The sequence below is a fragment of the Nannospalax galili genome, unplaced genomic scaffold, assembly GCF_000622305.1.
Source record: "Nannospalax galili isolate Female #2095 unplaced genomic scaffold, S.galili_v1.0 scaffold139, whole genome shotgun sequence".
Classification (NCBI taxonomy): Eukaryota; Metazoa; Chordata; class Mammalia; order Rodentia; family Spalacidae; genus Nannospalax; species Nannospalax galili.
This window is the reverse complement of record NW_008345884.1, coordinates 6,473,817-6,495,007: the sequence shown is the minus strand read 5'-3', so window position 1 is coordinate 6,495,007 and position 21,191 is coordinate 6,473,817. Positions and strand designations below refer to the sequence as shown.

At 39.8% G+C, this 21,191-nt stretch overlaps 1 protein-coding gene across 1 annotated transcript in view; it reads left to right on the top strand.

The window, feature by feature from the left end:
- Positions 1-1,462: 1,462 nt before the first annotated feature.
- Plcxd3 (phosphatidylinositol specific phospholipase C X domain containing 3) overlaps positions 1,463-21,191 on the top strand; it is a 192,302-nt gene continuing 172,573 nt past the window's right edge. Inside the window, exon 1 of the mRNA XM_008842100.1 lies at positions 1,463-1,802. Within this exon, the coding sequence (XP_008840322.1) occupies positions 1,700-1,802 (103 nt within the window). The 5' untranslated portion in view covers positions 1,463-1,699. The remainder of the gene's footprint in view (positions 1,803-21,191) is intronic.

Sequence of the window (21,191 nt, the reverse complement as noted above, 5' to 3'; positions counted from 1 at the left end):
GAGACAGAGCAGCTAACTCCTCAGTCTAAACTTGACTTGTTGACCTGAAGTGCTACCCAGAGAGCAGTTATCCAGAAAGGTAACAATTACAGATCTCTTGACTAAGAACCTCAAAGTGAGACAATTTTCAGTCTAACTAAAAGGATATGAAGATTTGTTGCATTAGTGTGAACATTAAGAGTTGCTTGGAAAAATTTCAGTATATACCATTCCCATCCCTAGAGGCAGACCTAGCATGTCCTCTTGACACAATGAATTGTTTCCATGGGAGGAGAGAAAATTTGGCCAATGGCATTAGATACTATTTCTCCTCTATCTCCCCCACAGTGCTCTCAAACAGATGGGGAATATTCTTGGGTTGCAGCATCCTCATTCAAAATAAGCAGACTCTTGGGCTTTTAAAATGTTAAGTGGGTTTACTGAACTGAAATGATTTTTCTCATGTTTCCTAGCTCTGTCCTACCTTAACTTTTATTTCTTCAACTTAATAACATTTCCTTTGGGGAAAGAATTCACACACCCCTTGATGGGAAAGTACCTTTATCTCTGCATGGTAAAGGTCCAGCACAAGCTCAGCCCATCTTCTATAGTCCAGCTCCAGCCACTGTTCAACTCATTACATTTGTAGGGCTTGATCTGGCTCCTAGTTCTCATTTGACAGCAGGTGGACCCAGACAGTTCTTTGGAGCCTCTGTGAGTGATTTCTCTCTGGAGAGGCACATCTCTCTAGTCTGCCAAGGAATGAGAATTCAATCACATAGATCACTTCAAATGGTGCCAAACACATTTCACCAAATGCTACTGGCAGTAATTACAGCATGTCACAAGGACATGTGATATTGTTATAGCTCTGTCTTGCCGAGTGCCATGAAGACCGGAGAGGAAAGACATTAGCTCTCCCCACAGAAATTGTGGGCTCCTCACAAGCTGACTCAGAACTTCTACACTAAGAAATGTCTGGGGCAAGGTACCTGGAATTAAGAACCAGCTAGAATGTACTGCCCTTCCCTGACACCACGTGTATCAGCTATTCCAAAAACCAAGCAAAGTGATGAATAAAGACCACCATTTTGTTCAAGCAGGGCTGAGGGCTCTGGCTGAGGGAAGGCATAACCTGTTGTGGCCTAGTGAAAGTGAGGCTCTTAGGAAAGAAAGGAAAGTCCAGAGAACCTGAGATGAGTTTGCTCCTCAGAGCAATAACATCCCAAAGTCTGCACGGATTTTTAGGCTCAACCACAAAACTGCCTTTCATAGAAGCAGGACTAGGAAGTCTCACCAAAGCACAGAAAGACCAGAGGCAAAGCAGCTTGGAGAACCAAGTTTTTTAGAAGATAAAAGACTAATAATAAGAAGCGGAGGGGAGCTGCAGAAGGACGAGGAAAGGCAGAGCCACCTAGGAGGGGTGAGACTGGAGGAGGGAATGGGAAGGAAGGGGAGGGAGGGGAGAGCAGGGAGAGCGGAGCCGAGCACGGACGTCAGGAACAAAAGCTCTGGCGGTGGAGTCTGGCAGAGGCAAGAACGGAGCATGGGGTGTTTTTGAATAATTATTAAAATTAGCATGTGTCTGCGCCATCCTGTGGGTGTGGCGCAGAGTGGAGTGTAAACTCTAGTCCGGCTGGAGCAAACATTGGATTAGCGGCTGCAGCTGCCAGCCAGCACCAGAGTGCAGGGACCAGAGCTCTGCACGCAGACTGACACCATGGCCTCGTCTCAAGGGAAAAACGAGCTGAAATTCGCAGACTGGATGGCAACTCTTCCGGAGAACATCCACAGCATCCCCCTCACCAATTTAGCCATCCCAGGTAGGCGCGCAGTGGCTGCCCGCTGGGCTGGGCGCCTGCTGCACCTGCCCCGCCCTGCTTCGCCGGCTACTAAGTGATAACTTGGCCCATGCCAGCAGGAGAAAAGCTGGTCCTGGGGGTGGGTCTCTGGCCAGCGAGAGTACATGGCAGTCTTGGCTTCCCAGGGGTTCCCAAACCTCTGGGGACCGTGGCTCCGGGAGTCAAGGTGACTGCTTCCCTGGCTTCCCCTGTGTGAGCAGGAAAGAAGCTTGGGTCCAGGATCGCCTCGAGCCCCCTCCCATGCATGGTTTTCCCTGAAGATTTGAGGGCTGCGACCGATTTCTCAGTCTGTGGGGCGATCGTGCTCGATGAGCACTAGCTGGTTGTCCTAGGGGCTCAGCTCCGCGCGTGGACCGCCGAGTTCATCCTGGCAAGGACTTGGACCAATTCGGTAGATTTTCCCTTAGAATATACAAGAATCATTAGTATTCATCCCCCTTCTCCTTTAAAGAGACAAAGCACTTCCCGAAGAGTGATGAAAGTTCAGGTACCAGCCTTGTGATCCCTGTCCTTGACAGAGAGCTGAAGGGGGCATGAGGCAGAAAACAGCATTTTCTAATTGGCGTGGACCTGGAGGGTGTCTGCTCTAGGTGCTGGTTAGCCACGCAAAACGCCCGGTCAGGAAAGCAAAACCTTGCACACAGAGCATTTCTGTCCCGACAAAAGCCGCGCGGTGGAACCCGCGTGAACAGTGGTAGAGAGATGGGATTAATGGGCAGCTGGCTGGGAAAGGTGACTGAGCTTGTGTCCAGAAAGCCTGAAGGAAAGGAAGCTTGGGGAAAGAGAGGACTAGACGCAAGGACCCAAATGGCTTCAGCATGGCGCGAGCTACTGGACCACAGAGCACTGGGCAGGTATCAAGGGCCGGAGCGTGCAACAGTCCTTAACTCAAGTGTCCAAGAAAAGGGTCTTTTCAGGACAAGTCACAACACCGACAGCTGTGGGAGATAGCTGTATTTCAGTGCCTATTTGGTTATGCACATGGGCTGAGGGTGTGCACACCTTATTCCTACAGGACTCCAGTCAGTAAGGGCAAATTACTCACAGGATAATCAACCTCCTGCCCAGAATAGAGCTGAGTTATTAAACTCAGTCTCCTGATCTACCTCCTCTTATCTGCCCTATCCAGCTCCCCTCCCACCCTGACACTCTGGGAAAATATGATGGCGCCTGGGAGTGGGGGTGGGGGTAAAGGGGTAGAGGCAAAACCTAAGAAATAAAGAAAGAAGAAAAGGGGTTTTCTAAAAACCACCAGTAAGCAGTAGTGGATGTTTGGCTGCTAGGGCAAGCACAGGGTGACCTAGGCACTGTCCCTAGAAAAGGTTGTCTCTCCTTGTGCCCTTCCTCAACAGATTACTTCCCAGGGGTCCAGGTGTCTCCCTGTAAAAGAACAATGCAGCTTCTCCCCTGCACTAACTCCCCTACCCAATTGAGCCAGGGGCTTGGACTTCTGAAGGAGTCCTTGAAAGCACACAACTTTGTTGGTGAAATTCCACTCTTCCCCAGACATGCCCATCCCCCTTTTCTTCCTGTTTTTTGTTTTCTTAGACAGTTACTTTCACATGGTCCCACCTGTTTTCTGCACTTAGCTGGTAAGAAGGGCAAGGACTGAGGTGCCAACTCTCTGATAGGAGACTCTTTAAAGATGTAAGGAGATTAAATGTCTGACATGGCAGTTCTGAAGGATGGTACAATCCCACATTTGAGTCTACCTTATATGTCTGTATCACTTCATTTTTCAAAGCCCTGTTATGTATGCTAGGTCACATCCTTCCAAAATCCGTGTAAAGTAGGCAGTGCTGGTATTATTATTTTCCTTTCATAGATTAAAAAAAAAAAACAAAAAACAAGCAGCATCCCCCAACACCTTCAAACAAGATGAAACTCAGACACTCTGTGAGCAAATGAACTAAAATCAGTTCGGTGGTTCTACCCCTAAATAAGTTTTAGGGAATATCCCCTAGTGATTTGGGGATTAAGGGCTTTGAGAGCTATGTGAGGATAATTCAGAAGCAACAAGTACTACCCAAGATGAGGAGTGAGGCACCTGCAGGAACAGGATAATTTTCGTTTTCTCCCCGTGGGACAGTGGAACTTTGAGGTTAGAGACCTCACTGTTCTGTTGATCTGCAAGTAGAGATTAAAGATGGTGGTACTGAGATGCCAGTGAATTCTGATTTATTTCCAAACCCTCTTAGTATAATATTCAAAGTGGAGTCCCAGCGCTGGCACCTCAGTGGTTAACAGCACTGACTGTTCCTACAGAGGACCTAAGTTCGACTCCCAGCATCCACACGGCAGCTAAAAACCATCTGTAACAGTTCCAGGGAAATTCGAGCCCCTTTTCTGACCTCCCTGAGTATTGCATGGCAGGGTGCACTTTCACACATGCAGACAGTACACTCATAGACATAAAATAAAAATAATAAAATAGTAAAAAAAAAATGAAAACAAAGTGGGGTTCCTGCAAAGCCTTACATTCCACTCTAGTACTTCTTACTTCTGAGAATCAATCTCTCTCTCTCTCTCTCTCTCTCTCTCTCTCTCTCTCTCTCTCTCACCATATTTCACCAAATTTGTATTTCTTAACATCCCTATGGTTGTGTAAAGTAAGATTGACAAATTTATATCTATAAAGCTAAGGTTAAAAATGAATCTGGCACCTTTCTGTATTACTCAACACTGAAAATTTATGGAGGAAAAAGAAGACATTCAAATTTTGATAGTAGACTAATTGGAGACTATTAAACACTAATGGAATAATTGCCTTAAAATCATGCTAATAGCTTCCTGGCTGCTACATGTTTACTTGGCCAGTTGCTCCAGCTTGAATTAAGCAATTATCTCCACCATTTAAAACCATGCCTGGTGCACAGCACAAGTGTTTCTGTGGAGGGGAACTGCTGCTCAGTCGTCCACAAAGCTTCAGATTTTCTTAGGTGAAGCAGCTAGAGGGTGAAGAGCCATCTAACTATGAGGTCACCTATTTGGGGCAGCTGCCTCAGATTTCCCAAGACCAGAGCAAAGAACAGTTTTCATGTCCGTGATAGTCCCCAGCATGTGTGCAATTCAGGTGTCTGTGAATATTTCTCAAGTGACTGTGTTTTGAATGCTTTTGGAACCAAGTCTCTCAGTGCTGTCTTCATTTAAAGCTTCATGATTTGGTATTGACTGGACTGAGGAATTAAGTTAGTAATTAGTATTGGAAATTTATTTTCAATTTCTTTTTCAAAGGCAAGATACTGCAGAGCACATTGACAGTTGTTCAAATTTCAGCCTTGTTTATCATTTCTTTCTCCCTCTGATGGAACCAAACTTAATTTTTGTTTACATAACAATGGAAATTTGAATTGTGAATGATGCTTACTTTTACCACAAGCAGATGAGAAAGGATAAGAAGAGTTTGAAACAGGAAGATGGAGTATGAAATTCAGGTCAAGGCAAGTCTTGTGATTATTTGGCATCTTTGAAACAGAGTTCTAACTTTATAACCACAGTGCCCCTAGAACCATTAAAAAGAAATTGGTCACAGTAACACGTAAAATGCTGGTAATCAGGGTTTGTGACAAGGTGTCCTTCAGTCCAAAGTCTATAACACTGAGAAGGATTTGGTTTGTGGGAGGGATCTGCTATGCACTGTCTGATATATGATGACAATTATTTACCCATAGTCAAGCTGACCATGAAACCATGAAAGATTTTCAAAGTGTCGTGCAGCTGGAGCTTCTAAGAGAATGTGTGTTTTCTTGAACACGGAGTAGTTGACTACACTTTAGTAAAAGAACAGATATGCTTTATAAATCAGTGAGTATGTGAGTAAATTTTATGTCCTTTAGAAAATACCCACACCAGCTGGGCATGGTGGCACATGACTTTAGTCCTAGCACTCAGGAGGCAGAGGCAGGCAGATCTTTGTGAGTTTGAGGCCAGTCTGGTCTACATGGTGAGTTTCAGGCTAGCTGAGGCTACAGGGAGACGCTGTCTCAAAAAAACAAAGAAAAGAAAATGCCAACACCAATGAAAAAGAAGTCTTATGGAAACTAAGCACTTGTGCAACTCTGAATTTTTGCTTTAACTTGTATTTGTGTTGCTGTGTGCTTTGTTGTTTGTGATGTTGGGATTGAATCCAGTACCTTACACGTTAGTCAAGTGCTTTTCTACTCAGGGCCCTTATTCATTTTTCCTTTCTTGCCTTACAGTAATTACTTCATTTTGTCAGTGTTCTTAGAGCCAAATTTCATTGTCCTCCTCTTTATAATTTATATTTCCATTTTAATTGGGATGTGGCAAATTTATAGGTCAATTCAGATTCTGAGTCTACTTGGACACACTTCTTAAGAGAGTCAGATGATTTTTTTCTTATTTTTGTTAGGATAGCCTTATGAAGTAAATCTTTCATCAATCAAAACTGCAACAAGTCAGTTTAAGATGCAGTTCCCTTTTGTGGTTCCTCTCTAAATCTCTGCTTGGTTTGATTTTGCCAAGAAAGGAAAACTGAAGAATATGAGGGGGGGGAGCATTTAAAAGTTACTTTTGAAATGGACACATGAAAGTTGTACAAATTTGTTGAGTGCCATGTGGAGGTTTGATACATTAATACACCACATAATGTTCAGATCAGATTAGACATGTGCATCTTCCAAAATGCTTTTCACTGCTTCATGGTGAAAATATTCAAAATCCTTGATTCCAGCTGTTTTGAAATATATGGATCACTATCATTATGTATAGTCACAATACTGTACAGTAGAATGCCAGCTATTAGTTCTCTTGTATAACTATAGTTTATTGTCAATAACCTGTCCTTTTACATCCCTCCATAATCTTCTCTAATGGATACCCGAAACATAATTTGTTCTATTGTAAATTTTTCTTGATGTTTTGAATTGAATTCTCAACTATTGCTAGTCAATATAAAGGCACTATAAAGTCAATATAAATACATGATTTTCATGTATCTGTCAATGGTCTTCTAAGGCCTTGTCACTCAGGGCTGGTCCAGGATATATGAAATTATGGTAGAAATACAGCATCTCACATCCCATTGTGATTGATTTAATCACAATCTACATTTTAACAAGACAACTAGCTAACTCATATATACACTTGAAGTCTGAGAAGCATGTCTGTAGTGTATTGCTAAGGGGGAGCTTTATTATGTGAGTGGAAGAGATAAATTTAAATATAAATTTTCTAGTAGGCTTTCTGTTTGGTCATCTATGAGTGTTCAAATTTACAATCAGGCTTAAAGCCAAAACTCTGTATTTGATTCAAAGTTAATCACCCAGGCTGGGAACATTTTCGATAACTGACATTATAGTTCATAATGCGCCTTGAACAATAAATGTTATTTAATTGCTATTTAAGTGTTCAGGTCACTGTGATAAATGTAAAACTTTTCCCTTAATTTAAGTCCTGCTGCTCTTTGACACTGGCTATCAACAGCACTTAAAATCAGCTCATCTTGTGATACTAGTGGCTACTAATGCTGGCTTAGGAAACATTCCTATATTGATTCGGTATCCATTTGGTCTCATTCTTTACTGTGTGCAGACCAAAAGACTTTCGTTATATTTGTAAATTGCAGGTTCATTCACATTATCTTTAAGGTAGATCTTTCCAATATTGCTTTTGAGTGAAAGTTATGTTATAAATATAAAATTTACTTCATGGTCATCACCAGAAAACTATCAAAAGCAAAGGTAAATATTAAGTTAATATTAAGGTAATATTAATATTATTGATGATAGAAAGAAAATAGTCTTGTTTATATTTTCAAGGCATAACTTATTAAAGTATAGCTTTCATGGAATCAAAACATGTACAGACGTGGGTATAATTCACTTGTTTGAATATCAGTTGTTTGATAATATGAATGCTTTAAAACAGACGTCTCATACAAAGAACAACACACACAGAATTTTATTACTGTTCTTTAAAGAAGGAAGGTCTATTTCCTGAAAGAAATTTACCTGTTACCCCCAATAAAAACGTCTCTCATCCATAAGCATGTTTTGGGAATGCAAGAGCATGTTCCCATACTGGACACTAAAGAGCTCCTGGACACAGTTACGTAGGATTTAACCTACTCAAGAGAAGTATATGATCTCCTCTTATCTTTTCTCATCTAGGGTTAGGATTAGCCTCAGAAGATTAAAAACCATAAAAATAACTAAACCACATATTCCAGAGGGAAGGGGAGTAGTGAAAGGAAAAAGAAAAAATTTCTCTCATGGTTCAGAGAGAAGTGTACTGTTAAGAGCTTTCCACAGCACCATATGCTTTTATTATGGTCTATTAAGAGAGGAAGAAGGGTCAGTATGAGGGGCAAGGGGAGGTGGTTAAACATTCTCCAGAAGTGGCCAGAATTAGTCACCTGCAGAGACCAGGTACTAAAGCAGATGGCCTATGGATTTGTTAGATATGCTCTTGCTATGAATCTGTACTTCATTACAGATCTTTGGGGTGAACAACCCTTACAACACTCAGTCTGATACGCCAGCTCCTGTTGTGTTTTACACAGGGGAATTCTGCCTGTGAATTAACTTTATGAAACAGTTATGTTTACCCTTTTTCAACACAGTGATAATTCGGTTGCTCTATTCAATTGGAGAATTTTTATTTGGAGAAAGAGAGTGAGCTCTGATGAGTAGCTGTCTGCTTAGCTTTCCTGGAGGCCTCTCTGGTATGCTTGCTGGTGAAGAGGAAGATGTGCTAGATGTAGTCATGATTGGAAAATGGGAATTTAGCTCAGTCATGACTCAGGCCATACATCTGTGTTGCCATATGGAGTGATAAGATGGCCAGAGCTGCCTCCGTGCAGTTAGCCTTAAACACACTCTTTCCATGACTTAGCCTGGGTCTTTTCCTATAGAGAAGTTACCAAGGTGATGTCAAGTTCCTTCTATAGGGTTGGGCTGTTGTTGGATAGGTGTATTCTCAGAAAGAACCAGCAACAGCTGAATGTCTGAACCCTAAGAGACTCAGTAGACAGAGGGAGAGACAGTCACCTCACCCACCTAATAGGTCAGCTTCAATTGCATTAAGGGGAGGGTCTAAAGACAGACATGGAAGAATCCAGGGAGGCAGCGGGAAGTTTGAGGTGTTGGCAGCACTCTGGTGACAGCTTGTCTGAAAAGCTCAGCCAAGATGTACAGAAAAAAGCCCACAGGTACATGCAAGTAACCCTCTCCTGGACATCATAAGCTCTTTGTTGGCAAGCCCAAATAAATATCTTTATTCCCCAAACTGTAGCTTAGAAGGACATTGTGTTGGTATGTTGGTGGCGTCATAAGGACAGTGTGGGGCCTGGGAGCTGAGAAGGCTGCAGCATGCCTCACAGAGGGCCTGGGAGCCAAGAGTGCATGGAACTCGGGCCTCCCAGAAGAGAATTTGGATTTACAGCTGTAAAACATGAGGTTTTGTTTAGTTTTCCTCAGCCCTCTTGAGGTCATTTCTCTTCAGGTCAAATTCCACAGTCCAGCATTAGAGTTGCACCTTTAGGTATGGGCTTAGCTTTCCTCTCTCATTTCTTCCTGTTCCCTTTATCTGAGAAACCCTACCTTGGTTAAAAACTGTCCATCTATTCTGACATAAAATTTCAGAGGATAAACATGGAGGAAAATTTCAGAGACAAGATGCCTCAACTCACTAGAAGTTTTTGATCATGGATTTTAACTGTGCATTCACTATAGCCAGAGAGTCTTATTGTGCCTTTTTATTTTATTCTATTTTATTTTTTGTTGTTGTTTTGTTTTGTTCTTTTGAGACAGGATCTCCCTGTAGCCCCAGCCTTGAACTCACAGAGTTCCACCTGCTTCTGCCTCCCAAGTGCTGGGACTTAAGGCGTGCACTACCACGCCTGGCTTTTATTATGCCTTTTTAATAAATTCATTTTTCTCTTCCCCGGGTGGAAAATACATAGATTTTCTTATTTCTCAAAACAACATCTTATTCCCATCTGATAAACTGGTAATCTCACTTCTTGTTTTATAAAAAATACAGACAATCTTCTTAAAACAAGGATCTCTAGATAGGCTGAGTAGATTCAGCAGATGGACAAACACTGGGGGAGTGGCTGGGTGTGCCAACAACACAGTGGACAGTAACAGGGATGACAGAGTATATGGGCTCCAGTGGGGGTGGGCTATGGGAGGGTGCCATTTGGGAAATGGGTATATAAATGAATGAGATTGTTTGGGATGTTCTATATGATACACACACACACACACACACACACACACACACAAAATCAGCAAATAAAAAAAATGACATAAAAAAATACAGACGAGAACTTTTTTCAGTTTACTACCTGAGACCATCAACACACCTGCAACCTTTTTCTGTATTCACTGGATAAATCCATTGCTGTGATAAAAGTACAATGGCCAGAAGGATCTCACAGAAAAAAAAGAGTTTATTTTGGCTTAAAGTTCCAGGGGATTAAGAGTTCATCAAGGAGGGTAGGCATGACAGCATGCAGTGGGCATGGCGGCAGGAGCTGGAAGCTGCCAGTTCACAACTTCAACAGCAAGCAGGAAACAGAGAAAGCAAACTGGAAGTGGGGCAAGGTTATGAACTCCCAAAGCCTGTCTCCAGTGATACACTTCCTCCAATAAGGCTATGTCTCCTAAGGATTCCATTACTGCAGGCTTAGAAACAGGAGAACACTGTCCCAAAGGCTAGAATAGGGAGAAGTTTATGTTACCGCAGTGACCCAGAGAGAAATCTTTTTCTACAGGAGAGCCCTGAACAAAGAAGAGCATAACCTTTATAGGCCATGTATAGTTTAGCTTCTTTGTCTCCCATGTATGGTAGCACATATATCCTGACTGGGTGCTCTGTGCTCCAAGGTTATGACAGGCAGAGCTGTATGCATGAACACAAGCACAGAAAATGATTGCATTTTTTTCTTTATTCTGGGGAGCTCCTGCCATACCACAACCTCCCAAACAATACCATCAACTGGGGACCAAGTGTTCAATATTTGAGCCTATAGGTGACATTTCTTATTCAAACCACCACAGTGGATTTCATTTGAATAAATAAAGACATGGATGGGTCTGTTTCTACCAAAATCTAGTTTCCTTATGTGTGTTCTGGTTTCTATCCACTCAGATCTCCTCAGAGTTTATTACTGAATTATCCACTTTACTGAGTTATCTTTCTCTTAACTTTTATGGAATTACTTTTGGAAAACAGTGCCAGAGAATGGTTATGCCTTGCCATAATGTCAGAATTTATTGAATACCAGTAAATTTACAAGCTATATCTCATTGACTGCAATCTACCACATAGTTCTACTATCCCTTGATTATTGGCCATTGGTAAACACAGGCTCTTTTGCTCCAATCCTAATTACTAATATTAATTCTTATAGCACATAATATACATGATACAGTCATTGTATCTATCATCTATCTATCTATCTATCTATCTATCTATCATCTATCTATCATCTATCTATCTATCTATCGTCTATCATCTATCTATCTGTCATCTGTCATCTATATCTATCTATCTCTATCATCTATCTATCATCTGTCATCTATATCTATCTATCATCTATCTATCATCTGTCATCTATATCTATCTATCTATCTATCATCTATCTATCATCTATCATCTATATCTATCTATCTATCTATCTATCTATCTATCTATCTATCTATCTATCTATCTATCTATCTATCTATCTATCTATCTATCTATCTATCTATCTATCTATCTATCTATCTATCTATCTATCTATCTATCTATCTATCTATCTATCTATCTATCTATCTATCTATCTATCTATCTATCTATCTATCATCTATCTCTCTCTATCATCTATCATCTATCTATCATCTGTCATTTATCTATCTATCTTCTATCTATCATCTATCAATCATCTATCTATCATCTATCTATCTATCTATCTATCTATCTATCTATCTATCTATCATCTATCTTCTATCCATCTATCACCCATCTATCATCTATCTATCTATATCTGTCTTCCATCTACCTATCTATCATCTATTTATCTACCTATTAGCTATCCCTCTATCATCTGTCCATCTACCATCTATCCATCTGCCATCTATCCATCTATCATCTTCCATTTGTCTATTTATGTGTAGATTACAGAATGGCTACAAATGGTTAAACAGACTGCAATAGAGTACAAAAAAAGATTTATTGGAGATAGAGATACAGAGCTAATATAGATACAATGAGGGTCACTGATGTTGCTTAGATAACATTAAGGAACCCAGTTGGAGAGCTGCAGGGTGGCAGAGTTGAGCCAGGGTTAGGACTAGCCTCAGGATTGAGTTGAGCTACAGATGTTCAGGAGTATAGAGGCAGCGGCAAGGCAGAGGATTGGTAGTGACTGAGTTGAGTCCCCACTAGGGGACAATTGAACAATCTCTCCATGTCATTCTTTAAATGTATACACTGGGTGGTCAGATGATAGGTCAGTGGGGCTGATGACATTCAGTGCTAGAGATCCTCTTCTTTATGGGGTCTAGGTGAGGGTCTTGTTCCCTTGTGTGGTAGTTTGAATGACAATGTCCCCCATAGATATATACATTTTGTCCCCAGTTGGTGGTGCTGTTTTGGGAGGTCTTAGAAGGTGTGGTCATGCTGGGAAAGCATGTCACTAGGGGCAGGTTTAGAGAGTTCTTAAGCCTTGCTGGATCTTCAGTCACTCTCTGCTTCCCATGCCTGCTTGAAGATGTGAGAGCTTAGCTTCTGCTCCTTCACCAGCCACTTCTGCCACCATGCCTCCCTGCCATAATGGACTCTTATCCCTTTGGAAACATAAGCTTAAATAAACACTTCCTCTATAAGTTGCTTTGCTCAGTGTTTCTATCACAGTAACAGAAAAGTGACTAATACACCTTGGTTGGTCTAGTGTATCCACTATGTCCGCAGGCTGCTTTTTTCTGATACAATTGTAGTATGCCCACATGCCTATATGTTCCCATTCTACTTTGATAGGCGGCACATATTTATTTTGAGGAGTAAGTTATTTATCAGTCTGTTCTTTATGAGTGATACTGGGCAAGTGGTGGTATGTGTGTGCCCATTGTGCCCAGGGTCATCCTGCCTCACATTTGCATGCAAAATGGAGCCAAATGCTGATTGTATTCTATAACTCAGGGCAAGGCACAGCTTGAAAGCTACTATTTTGCACATTATGGCATAACCTAGAGTGGTCAGGGCACAGCCTGATCTCCACAGTCACTTCATTTAGCATACAAACATTGTGTTAATAATACACCTGTCAAGAAAGATGGGCATGGTGGTGCATGCCTTTAATTCCAGCACTTAGAAGGCAGAGGCAGGCAGACCAAGGCCAGTCTGGTCTACTTAGTGTGTTCCAGACTGCCTGGAGCTACAGGGAGACCCTGTCTTTAAAAGATAAGAAAGAAAGAAAGAAAGAAAGAAAGAAAGAAAGAAAGAAAGGAAGGAAGGAAGGAAGGAAGGAAGGAAGGAAGGAAGGAAAAGAAAGACAATTTATCACCAAACCATACCCGTCTTTCTAGCAACAACTAAACTGTTTCTTTGGTGTTTATAGATGCAACCACTCTGTCTTAAGGTTGTAAATTTATTCTTTCTTCAGCCCATTTGATTTTCACTGTTTCCTACCACCATACTAAAATCGTTCCTATCAGGTTGTCAATGAGCTATATTTTGCCCTAGCTAATGGTTATGCCTGTGTTATTTCATTTGCTCTCCCAGCAGTGTTTGTTGTGGCCCACGACACCCCTCATCTTGAAACATATTTCTGACTTCATAGCCCATTTTATTTTTTATTCTAATTTTTTAAAAATTTCATGCATGACTATGCTGTACCAGTTCTACCCTTTCCTCTCCCCTCTCCAACCTGTTCCATGTTGTCTACCACCACCCCTCTCACCCCTCTCAAATTCATAACCTCTTCTATAATTGTTATTGTTGCATATGCATAACACACTGAGTCTACTTAGCATTGCCTGTTTTTATGTGCATTTAGGACTGACCACTGAGGACTGGGAAACCTATCAGGGGGCTTGTCCCTGGAGAAAACTGATTCTCCTCCCTCACCTCAGTATTCACTAACTTCTGTATCTTTTCACTTAGGGGTTGTGCTTTGTGAAAATTTCCCCCATCCATACTGGCAGATCAACTGGTGTGGTCTTATGCAGGAAACCATATTGTTGAGAGTTCATGGGTATAGCATCCCTGTCATATCTAGAAGGCACTATCTTGCAGCAATGGTCTTAGTCTTAACTGTGGAGGGAGGGTAGCACTTTATTTTTTATTACTGTTAAAACCCTTACCATAAGGCTCACTTTATATCCACTGAACAATTATTCCCTATCTACCACTTTGGTAGCTATCATTCTAGTCTCTGCTCTGGAAGTTTGACTACTTTAGGTACATTCTACAAGTGAAATTATGTAGCTTTTGTCCTTCTGTAACAGGTTGATTTTACCTAACATAATGCCCTCAAGATTTGTCCAAGTGGGAGCTTGTAACAGGATTTCCTTCTTTTTGAGAGTTCAATAAATAGAACATATGTGTGAACCACTTTCCCTTACCCATTCATTCATGGATGGGCTTTTATGTTATGAACAGTGCTCAAATGAACACAGGAACTTAGATTCAGTATCATAATCCTAATTTTAATTACTTGGGAGAAAATACCCAAAAGTAGGTCTTCTGGGTCATGTGGTAGTCCTATTTTAGTTTTTTTAGGAGTCTCCATACTGTCCTTGGAGGCTGTCTCATTTTATAGTCTCACCAAGAGGGTATTACAATTTCTCCACATACTCCCCAATACTTAACTATGTTCTGTGCTTTTGAAAACAGCCACTTAGCAAGTGTAAAGTGATATCCTTCTATGATTGGTTTTTACTTCCCTGGTGATTAGTGATTGAGAACACCTTTTTATACATTTCTTAGCTGGTTTGTTGTCTTTAAAGAATTGTCTATTCTAGCCCTTAGACCAGTTTACCATTGGTTATTGGAAGTAAATACTTCCACTATCAAGTTGTAGGAATTCCTTACATATTTTGAAATTTAACCACTTATCAGATAAGATATTTGCAAGTGTTCCCCCATTCCATAGGTTGCCTTTGCAGTCTGCTGATTGCTTTCTTTGTCATACTGAAACTTCTTAAGGAGTAGTCCCATTCCACTACTTTACATTCCAATTCTTCTATTTTTATTTTGGCGTTACATCAAAAAAATGTATCACTGATCCAAGTTTAATAGTGCTTCCTTCCAGTTTTTTTTTCTAGGAGTTTTATAGTTCTAGCTATTGGGTTTAAATTTTTAATCCATTTTGAGTTGACTTTTGTGTGTGGTATAAGACTCTGGTTTCATTCTTTTGCATGTGGATGTCTGGTTTTCCAAACATTGCTTGTCAAAGATACTACTACCATTTCATTCTTGTTGTAGGGCTAGTCAGGTTTTATATTTCTTCATCATTCTGTCTTGTTAGATCATATGTTAAGAATTCACTCATTCCTTTTTGACTTGTTGGCATTTTTTCCATAGGAGTCTCTATCATTTCTATTTCTGAGACTTTAGTTGTAATGTGTTTTCTTTCATTTATAATTTTGAATCTCTTAATTTGTTTCAAGATAAATATTTTTCAAATTTTGTTAGTGTTTTAAAAAGTTTTGTTGGGACTGGACAGATGGCTAAGTGGTTGAGAGAGTAGTCCGTCCTTCCAGAGGACCCAGGTTCGATTCCAAGCACTCACATGGTGGCTGCATCCATAACTCCAGTTCCAGAGAATCTGACACCCTCTTCTGGCCTCTGCAGGCTTTTCGTGACACAGGTGTTCTTACATACATGCAGACAAAACACTCATACACATAAATAAAATAAAATAAAATAAAATAAAATTTAAAAGTTTAGTTGACTTTTTCTATGTTCTCTTTTGTTTCTATTACAGCTACTATTATTTCTTTACCTATGCTAAACTTGGTCTTATTTTGTTCTTTTCCTATTTTCTTAAGGTATGTAATTAGGCTATGGTCTTCTTCCATGCAGGCATTTTCAGGCATTTAAAATAAAATTCAAGTCCATTGTGTTTAAGGCATTTTCTGTTTGTATGATATTCATTTTTGAGTGTAGAATATGAAATCATTTATGAATTGAGCATCTTTTGTTTGAAAACCTGAAATCAGAAATGTTATAAAAATGGAAACATTTTGGTACCAACATGATGCTCAAAAGTTTCAGATATTAGGACATTTGGGATTTCCAATTATTGATCATCAGCCATCAAAGTCTACTAAAATATTACAAAATTCAAAAACACACAGTTTGAAAGATTTCTAGTTTCAAGCAATTTAAACAAGAGATATTGAAGTTACATTTGATAGCTACAATTTTTATATTTTTACTTTTAATTCTCATTCATGGGTTAAAAGTGAATTATGTACCAAAATTTTAGTATTATAATCATTTGTATTTATATTTACCAATGATTTAATATTTACATATGATTTAATATTTCTGTGTAGCAGTTTTCAGCCTATCTGGTCAACAAGGTTTCTGCTTGGCTATCTACCGAGGATGATCTTACAGTATTCGCTTGTACAAACTGTCAATTTTCTTGGTTGTTTCAAATTTTCTCAGTCTTTGGCTTTTTAAAAATATATTTATTTGAATTTTTGTATATTTCATACAATACATCTTAATCATCTTTAGCACCCCCTTCCTTATATGCCCCCTTACCCCAGCCTGCCCTCAGGACCTCATGCATTTTGTTATATATGTCAAGGACTATGGAGTCAAGTTTGTATACCTGGATGTAAGATCATCCATTTGAATCTAGTCAGCCTATCTAGAGTCTCTCCCTTAAAGAAGATCAACTCTCTCTCACCCAGCAGCAATCAGCTGCCAATAGCTCTTTGGCTAAGGTTGGGACCTGTTGCCCATCTCCCCAGTTCTATGCTTATTTTTGTCTGATGGAGTTTGCATGGCTCTTGTGCATGCTGTCACCATTGCTGTAAGTTCATTGAGTACAATCTTATTTGAGTGCCTCTGACCTGGGTTTCTTGACCATGAATGCCCATTTTTCACCTCAAATTTATGGAGTGTGGAAGTCATTATCCTTTTCTTTTCTTTTCCCCAAATTTCATCAAGCATGTGTATTAGTCACTTTTCTGTTGCTGTGATAGAAACACCATGTCCAAAAGCAGTCATAAAAGGAAGAGTTTGTTTACCTTACTGTTCTGAAGGGGCAAGAGTCCATCACGGTGGGAAGGCATGGTGGCAGAGGTGGCTAGAGTAGGAGCTAAGCTCTCACATCTTTAAGCAGGCACTAGAAGCAAGAGGCAAGAGAGTGACTCAAGATCTAGCAAGGCTTAAGAATGCTCTAAGCCCGCCCCCAGTGACATGCTTCCTCCAGCATGCCACACCTTCTAAGACCTTCCAAAACAGCACACCAACTAGGGACAAAATGTCTGAATACTTGGAGCCCATGGGGGACACATTCTCATTCAAACCACCACAGCATATATCCTAAAGACTTTCTTAGTTTTTTCATATTTGTTTTCATTTTGTTCTTTCTCAAGTATGCTGATTTTTTTTTTTGATTCGTCCAAGTTACCTTTTTTCCTCAATTTTTTATTGAATTTTTGTGCATTTTCCACAACAAATCTTAATCATATTTAGACCTCCTCCCCCATTTGTACCCCCCCAAACCTCCCCACTGGATTTCGTGCATTCTGTCATATATGTTAATGCCTATGGAATCAAGTTTGTGTACCCAGATGTCCTTTGGTACAAGTTCATCCATGAGTCTAGTTAACCTTTCTAGAGTCACTCCCTTAAAGAAGATCAACTCTCCCTCATCCAGCAGTAATCAACTGTCAATAATTCCTTGGTAAGATTGGGGCCTACTGCTCATTTCTCCCCAGCTCTATGCTGGGTTTTTGTCTGATTGACTTTGCATGGGTCTTGTGCACGCTGTCACCATTGTTGTTAGTTCACATGAGCAAGTTCCCAGAGGCTTGAAAGACTGTTTCCTTATGATCATGCACTAGCCCTGGCTCTTACAATCTTTCCACACCCTCTTCCACAATGGTCCCTGAGTCATGGGTGGGTGAGGTTTAATATGAGTCCTATCCAGGGACACACACTCTGTAGTCTCTTATTTTCTACACCTTTGTCAGTTAAGGCCTTCTGTGTGCATTGCACTCTGTTGCATGAGGAAGCTTTACTGAGTTGAGAGATGCAATAGTATTCTCTCTAACCCATGTTCCACTATGTTTCATGAACCTTAGGTTTAGCGGTTCCACTGTAGATCTGCCACTGAGGACTAGGTATCTGTCAGACACTTATTTTCTGTATGTGACCAGTTGTGGAACTCTGTAATAGTCTCCATCTGTTGCAAAAAGAAGCTTCTTTGATGAGTGGTGAATGGTCTATTTGTCTATAAATATAAGGATCCATATTTGACACAGTAAGATGTTACATTTGTCTAGTGATGTGACAGAGGTAGAGTTTTCTCTAGGATCTATGACCTCTCCAGCCATGTATATTTGGCTCTGTTTACAGTGCCACCCATGAGTTCCAACCTCTCACTGAGAGGATGTTAAAGATAATTAGATAGCTGTTGATTACCATCAAGATAAAAGTGCCATTATGTATCACTACAATTTGTTGTACCAGTCATTGTTGTGGTTACTAAACTTTAAAGCTGGTGTTGGAAGCCTACTTTTGAATACTTCTAGTAAAAATGTCAGGTTAGCTATTGTATTCTTTGCTTTCAGTTTTTCTGCTATTATATTTTCTCATTGCTGAAATACTTATTTTGTCACTGTATAGCTTTCCCAAGCTTACTGAGCATCTTCACAAAGGTTATTTTAACTCTTTAACTCTAGTGCCTTTGAAATTAGTTTCTAGAGATTTATTTTGGTTTCTTGAGTAGTCTATTTTCCTATTTTTTTAATGTCCCTTGTACCTTAGTTTCGATATCTATGCTTTTAATTTTATTTTAATTAATTAATTAGTTTTTATTTTATGTGTATGAGTGTTTTGCCTAAATGTAAGGGCACTCATGAATTCAATGCCTTTGGAGACAGAAGAGGATGTTGGATTCCATGAACTGGAATTACTGATTGTTGTTAGCCACTTTGTGGGTGCTAGGAACCAAAACCAGGTCCTCTGCAAAAACACCCAGTGCTCCTAATCATGGCGCCATCTCTCCAGTCTAGGATCTATGCTTTTGAGAACAACCATCTCTCACCACCTTTATAGGTTGGTTTTATATAAGGAAAATGTATCACCAATAAGTCTAGTTAAGGATTCAGGGACACTTTGAACCTTGTTTGTCTATGTGTCTTCTCTGGGCATATATGTGTAGATTTCTAATTAGAAGCACTTGTTGAACTTTCTTTTAGAAGCTTGTAATTTTTAAAAAATATTTTATTTATTATTTTTATTTTATGTGTATGAGTGTATTGCCTGCATGTAGGTAAGAGCACCTGTGTTGTGCAATGACTGTGGAGGACAGAAGAGGCTGTTGGATCCCCTGGAACTGGAGTTATGGACAGTTGTTAGCTGTCTTGTGGGTCCTGGGATTTGAACCTGGGTCTTCTGCAAGAACAGTCAGTGTTCTTAACCGCTGAGCCAACTCTCCAGCCCCAAGAAGCTTGTAATTTTTTACTCTCTCTGTCTGTCTGCTATAATATTCTCTCAAGTAGAAACATACCTCCTGCAAATTTTTTTCCTTAGAGGACTCAAGGCATGTAGAATATGCCAACCCCAGGTTGGACTCAACAGGAACTAGTTTCTTAGATAGTCAATCAAAAGTCTGTAACATTGGATGTGTACTCTTCCCATTTTACAGAGACATTGGCAGTCTATGGTGTTTTGTAGAAGGTAAGGTAAGGAACATTATGGTTATAGAAGAGGACTTTATAACAGATGACTAACTCTTAAGATTCTAGATGCCAGATCAGTACAAATATAGCCATCTCTTTTCAGATACACAAAGAGTGAGGTTCCTGGAGTTCTAAATTAAAGCAACTGAATAATAAAATATAAAAGAATGAAGGTGGTTGCTATTAGCGTAGTTTTTAAGTAGAAAAGTTCATTTCTGTAGCAGAAATATCTGCAGAGGGATTGGATGGTCATCTTCCGACTATCTGAACTGCTACAAGATTAGAGCCAGATCACCAGAGGCCTTCGCTTAGTTCTAACAAACTATGCAACTTAGGGCATGTTGATTAACCTTTTGAACATCAATTTCTTTATCCAAAAATGGAGGTAAGAATTCATTTTCATAAGATTCTTCTGTGAATTAAAAGGAAATATCAGTGTGAAATATTTAGCATAATGCTTGACACCTCATAAGTTCCAAATGAATGAGTTGTGCATGATAGAAAGTAACCTAGTGATTCTTGACAGGCTGAATAAATCAAACTGCACCTATCACTATTTATATTTCACTTTCTATCATAGCGTGTTTTGGTCTTTTCATTTATTATGAGGTTTCACTTATTATGTAATTACCTAGAAGCATTTAGTAATTTCTTTGTAGGCAGGAGATGAACTGAAAATTGAATACAGTAGAAGTAAATTTCAAATGAGGACCTGAATGTTATTTTCAAGGATATTAGATTAAGAAAAATATTTTACCATGTTTATAGATGGAATTTATTGTTTTTTGTGCTAATGTAATTATTGAGATTGATTTCCTGTTAAAAATGGCATGAAGACTCCAGGCATCCATCATTCCATTCCCATTCACAGGATGGGTCCCACTGGGCTGCTCTGAAGATGCTGGAGAAAGGTCTTGAGGCTTGACTTCGAGCAAAGTTCTTTAGGGAGAATTTGGAGTTGCATGAATAGCGTTTCTCCCTAAAGTTAACCTATCTTTCACACATTTTACACTAATGAAATATTTATCTAAGAGCTATTTAAACAACTGAATAGTGTAGGCAATAATGTTTGGCAATAGGATTTGCTCATTATATGCTGATGGAATGAAAAGCAGGAAAGTGCAAAAATAGACCTTACACCTAGAAATGGAAGAACAAATGCTTTCCAAAAAATAGCTCAAAATAAAAGCATGTGACTCATGCAGAAAGCAATTAAACATGGCTCAGCTATTTTGGTCTTAACCGTTCAATAAATGTGGATGCATATATTTTAGAGTTTTTTTCTCTCTCTCTCTCTCTCTCTCTCTCTCTCTCTCTCTCACTGTACTTTGGATCTTGTCTGTCACTTTGTAAGTATGAAGAATTTATAAGTTAACCAGATTAACTTATAAAGCAGATTAATTTCAGATTAAGCATTGAAAATTACACATTTATAATAAAACCCCACTTTCCTCAGGTGTATATTATATTA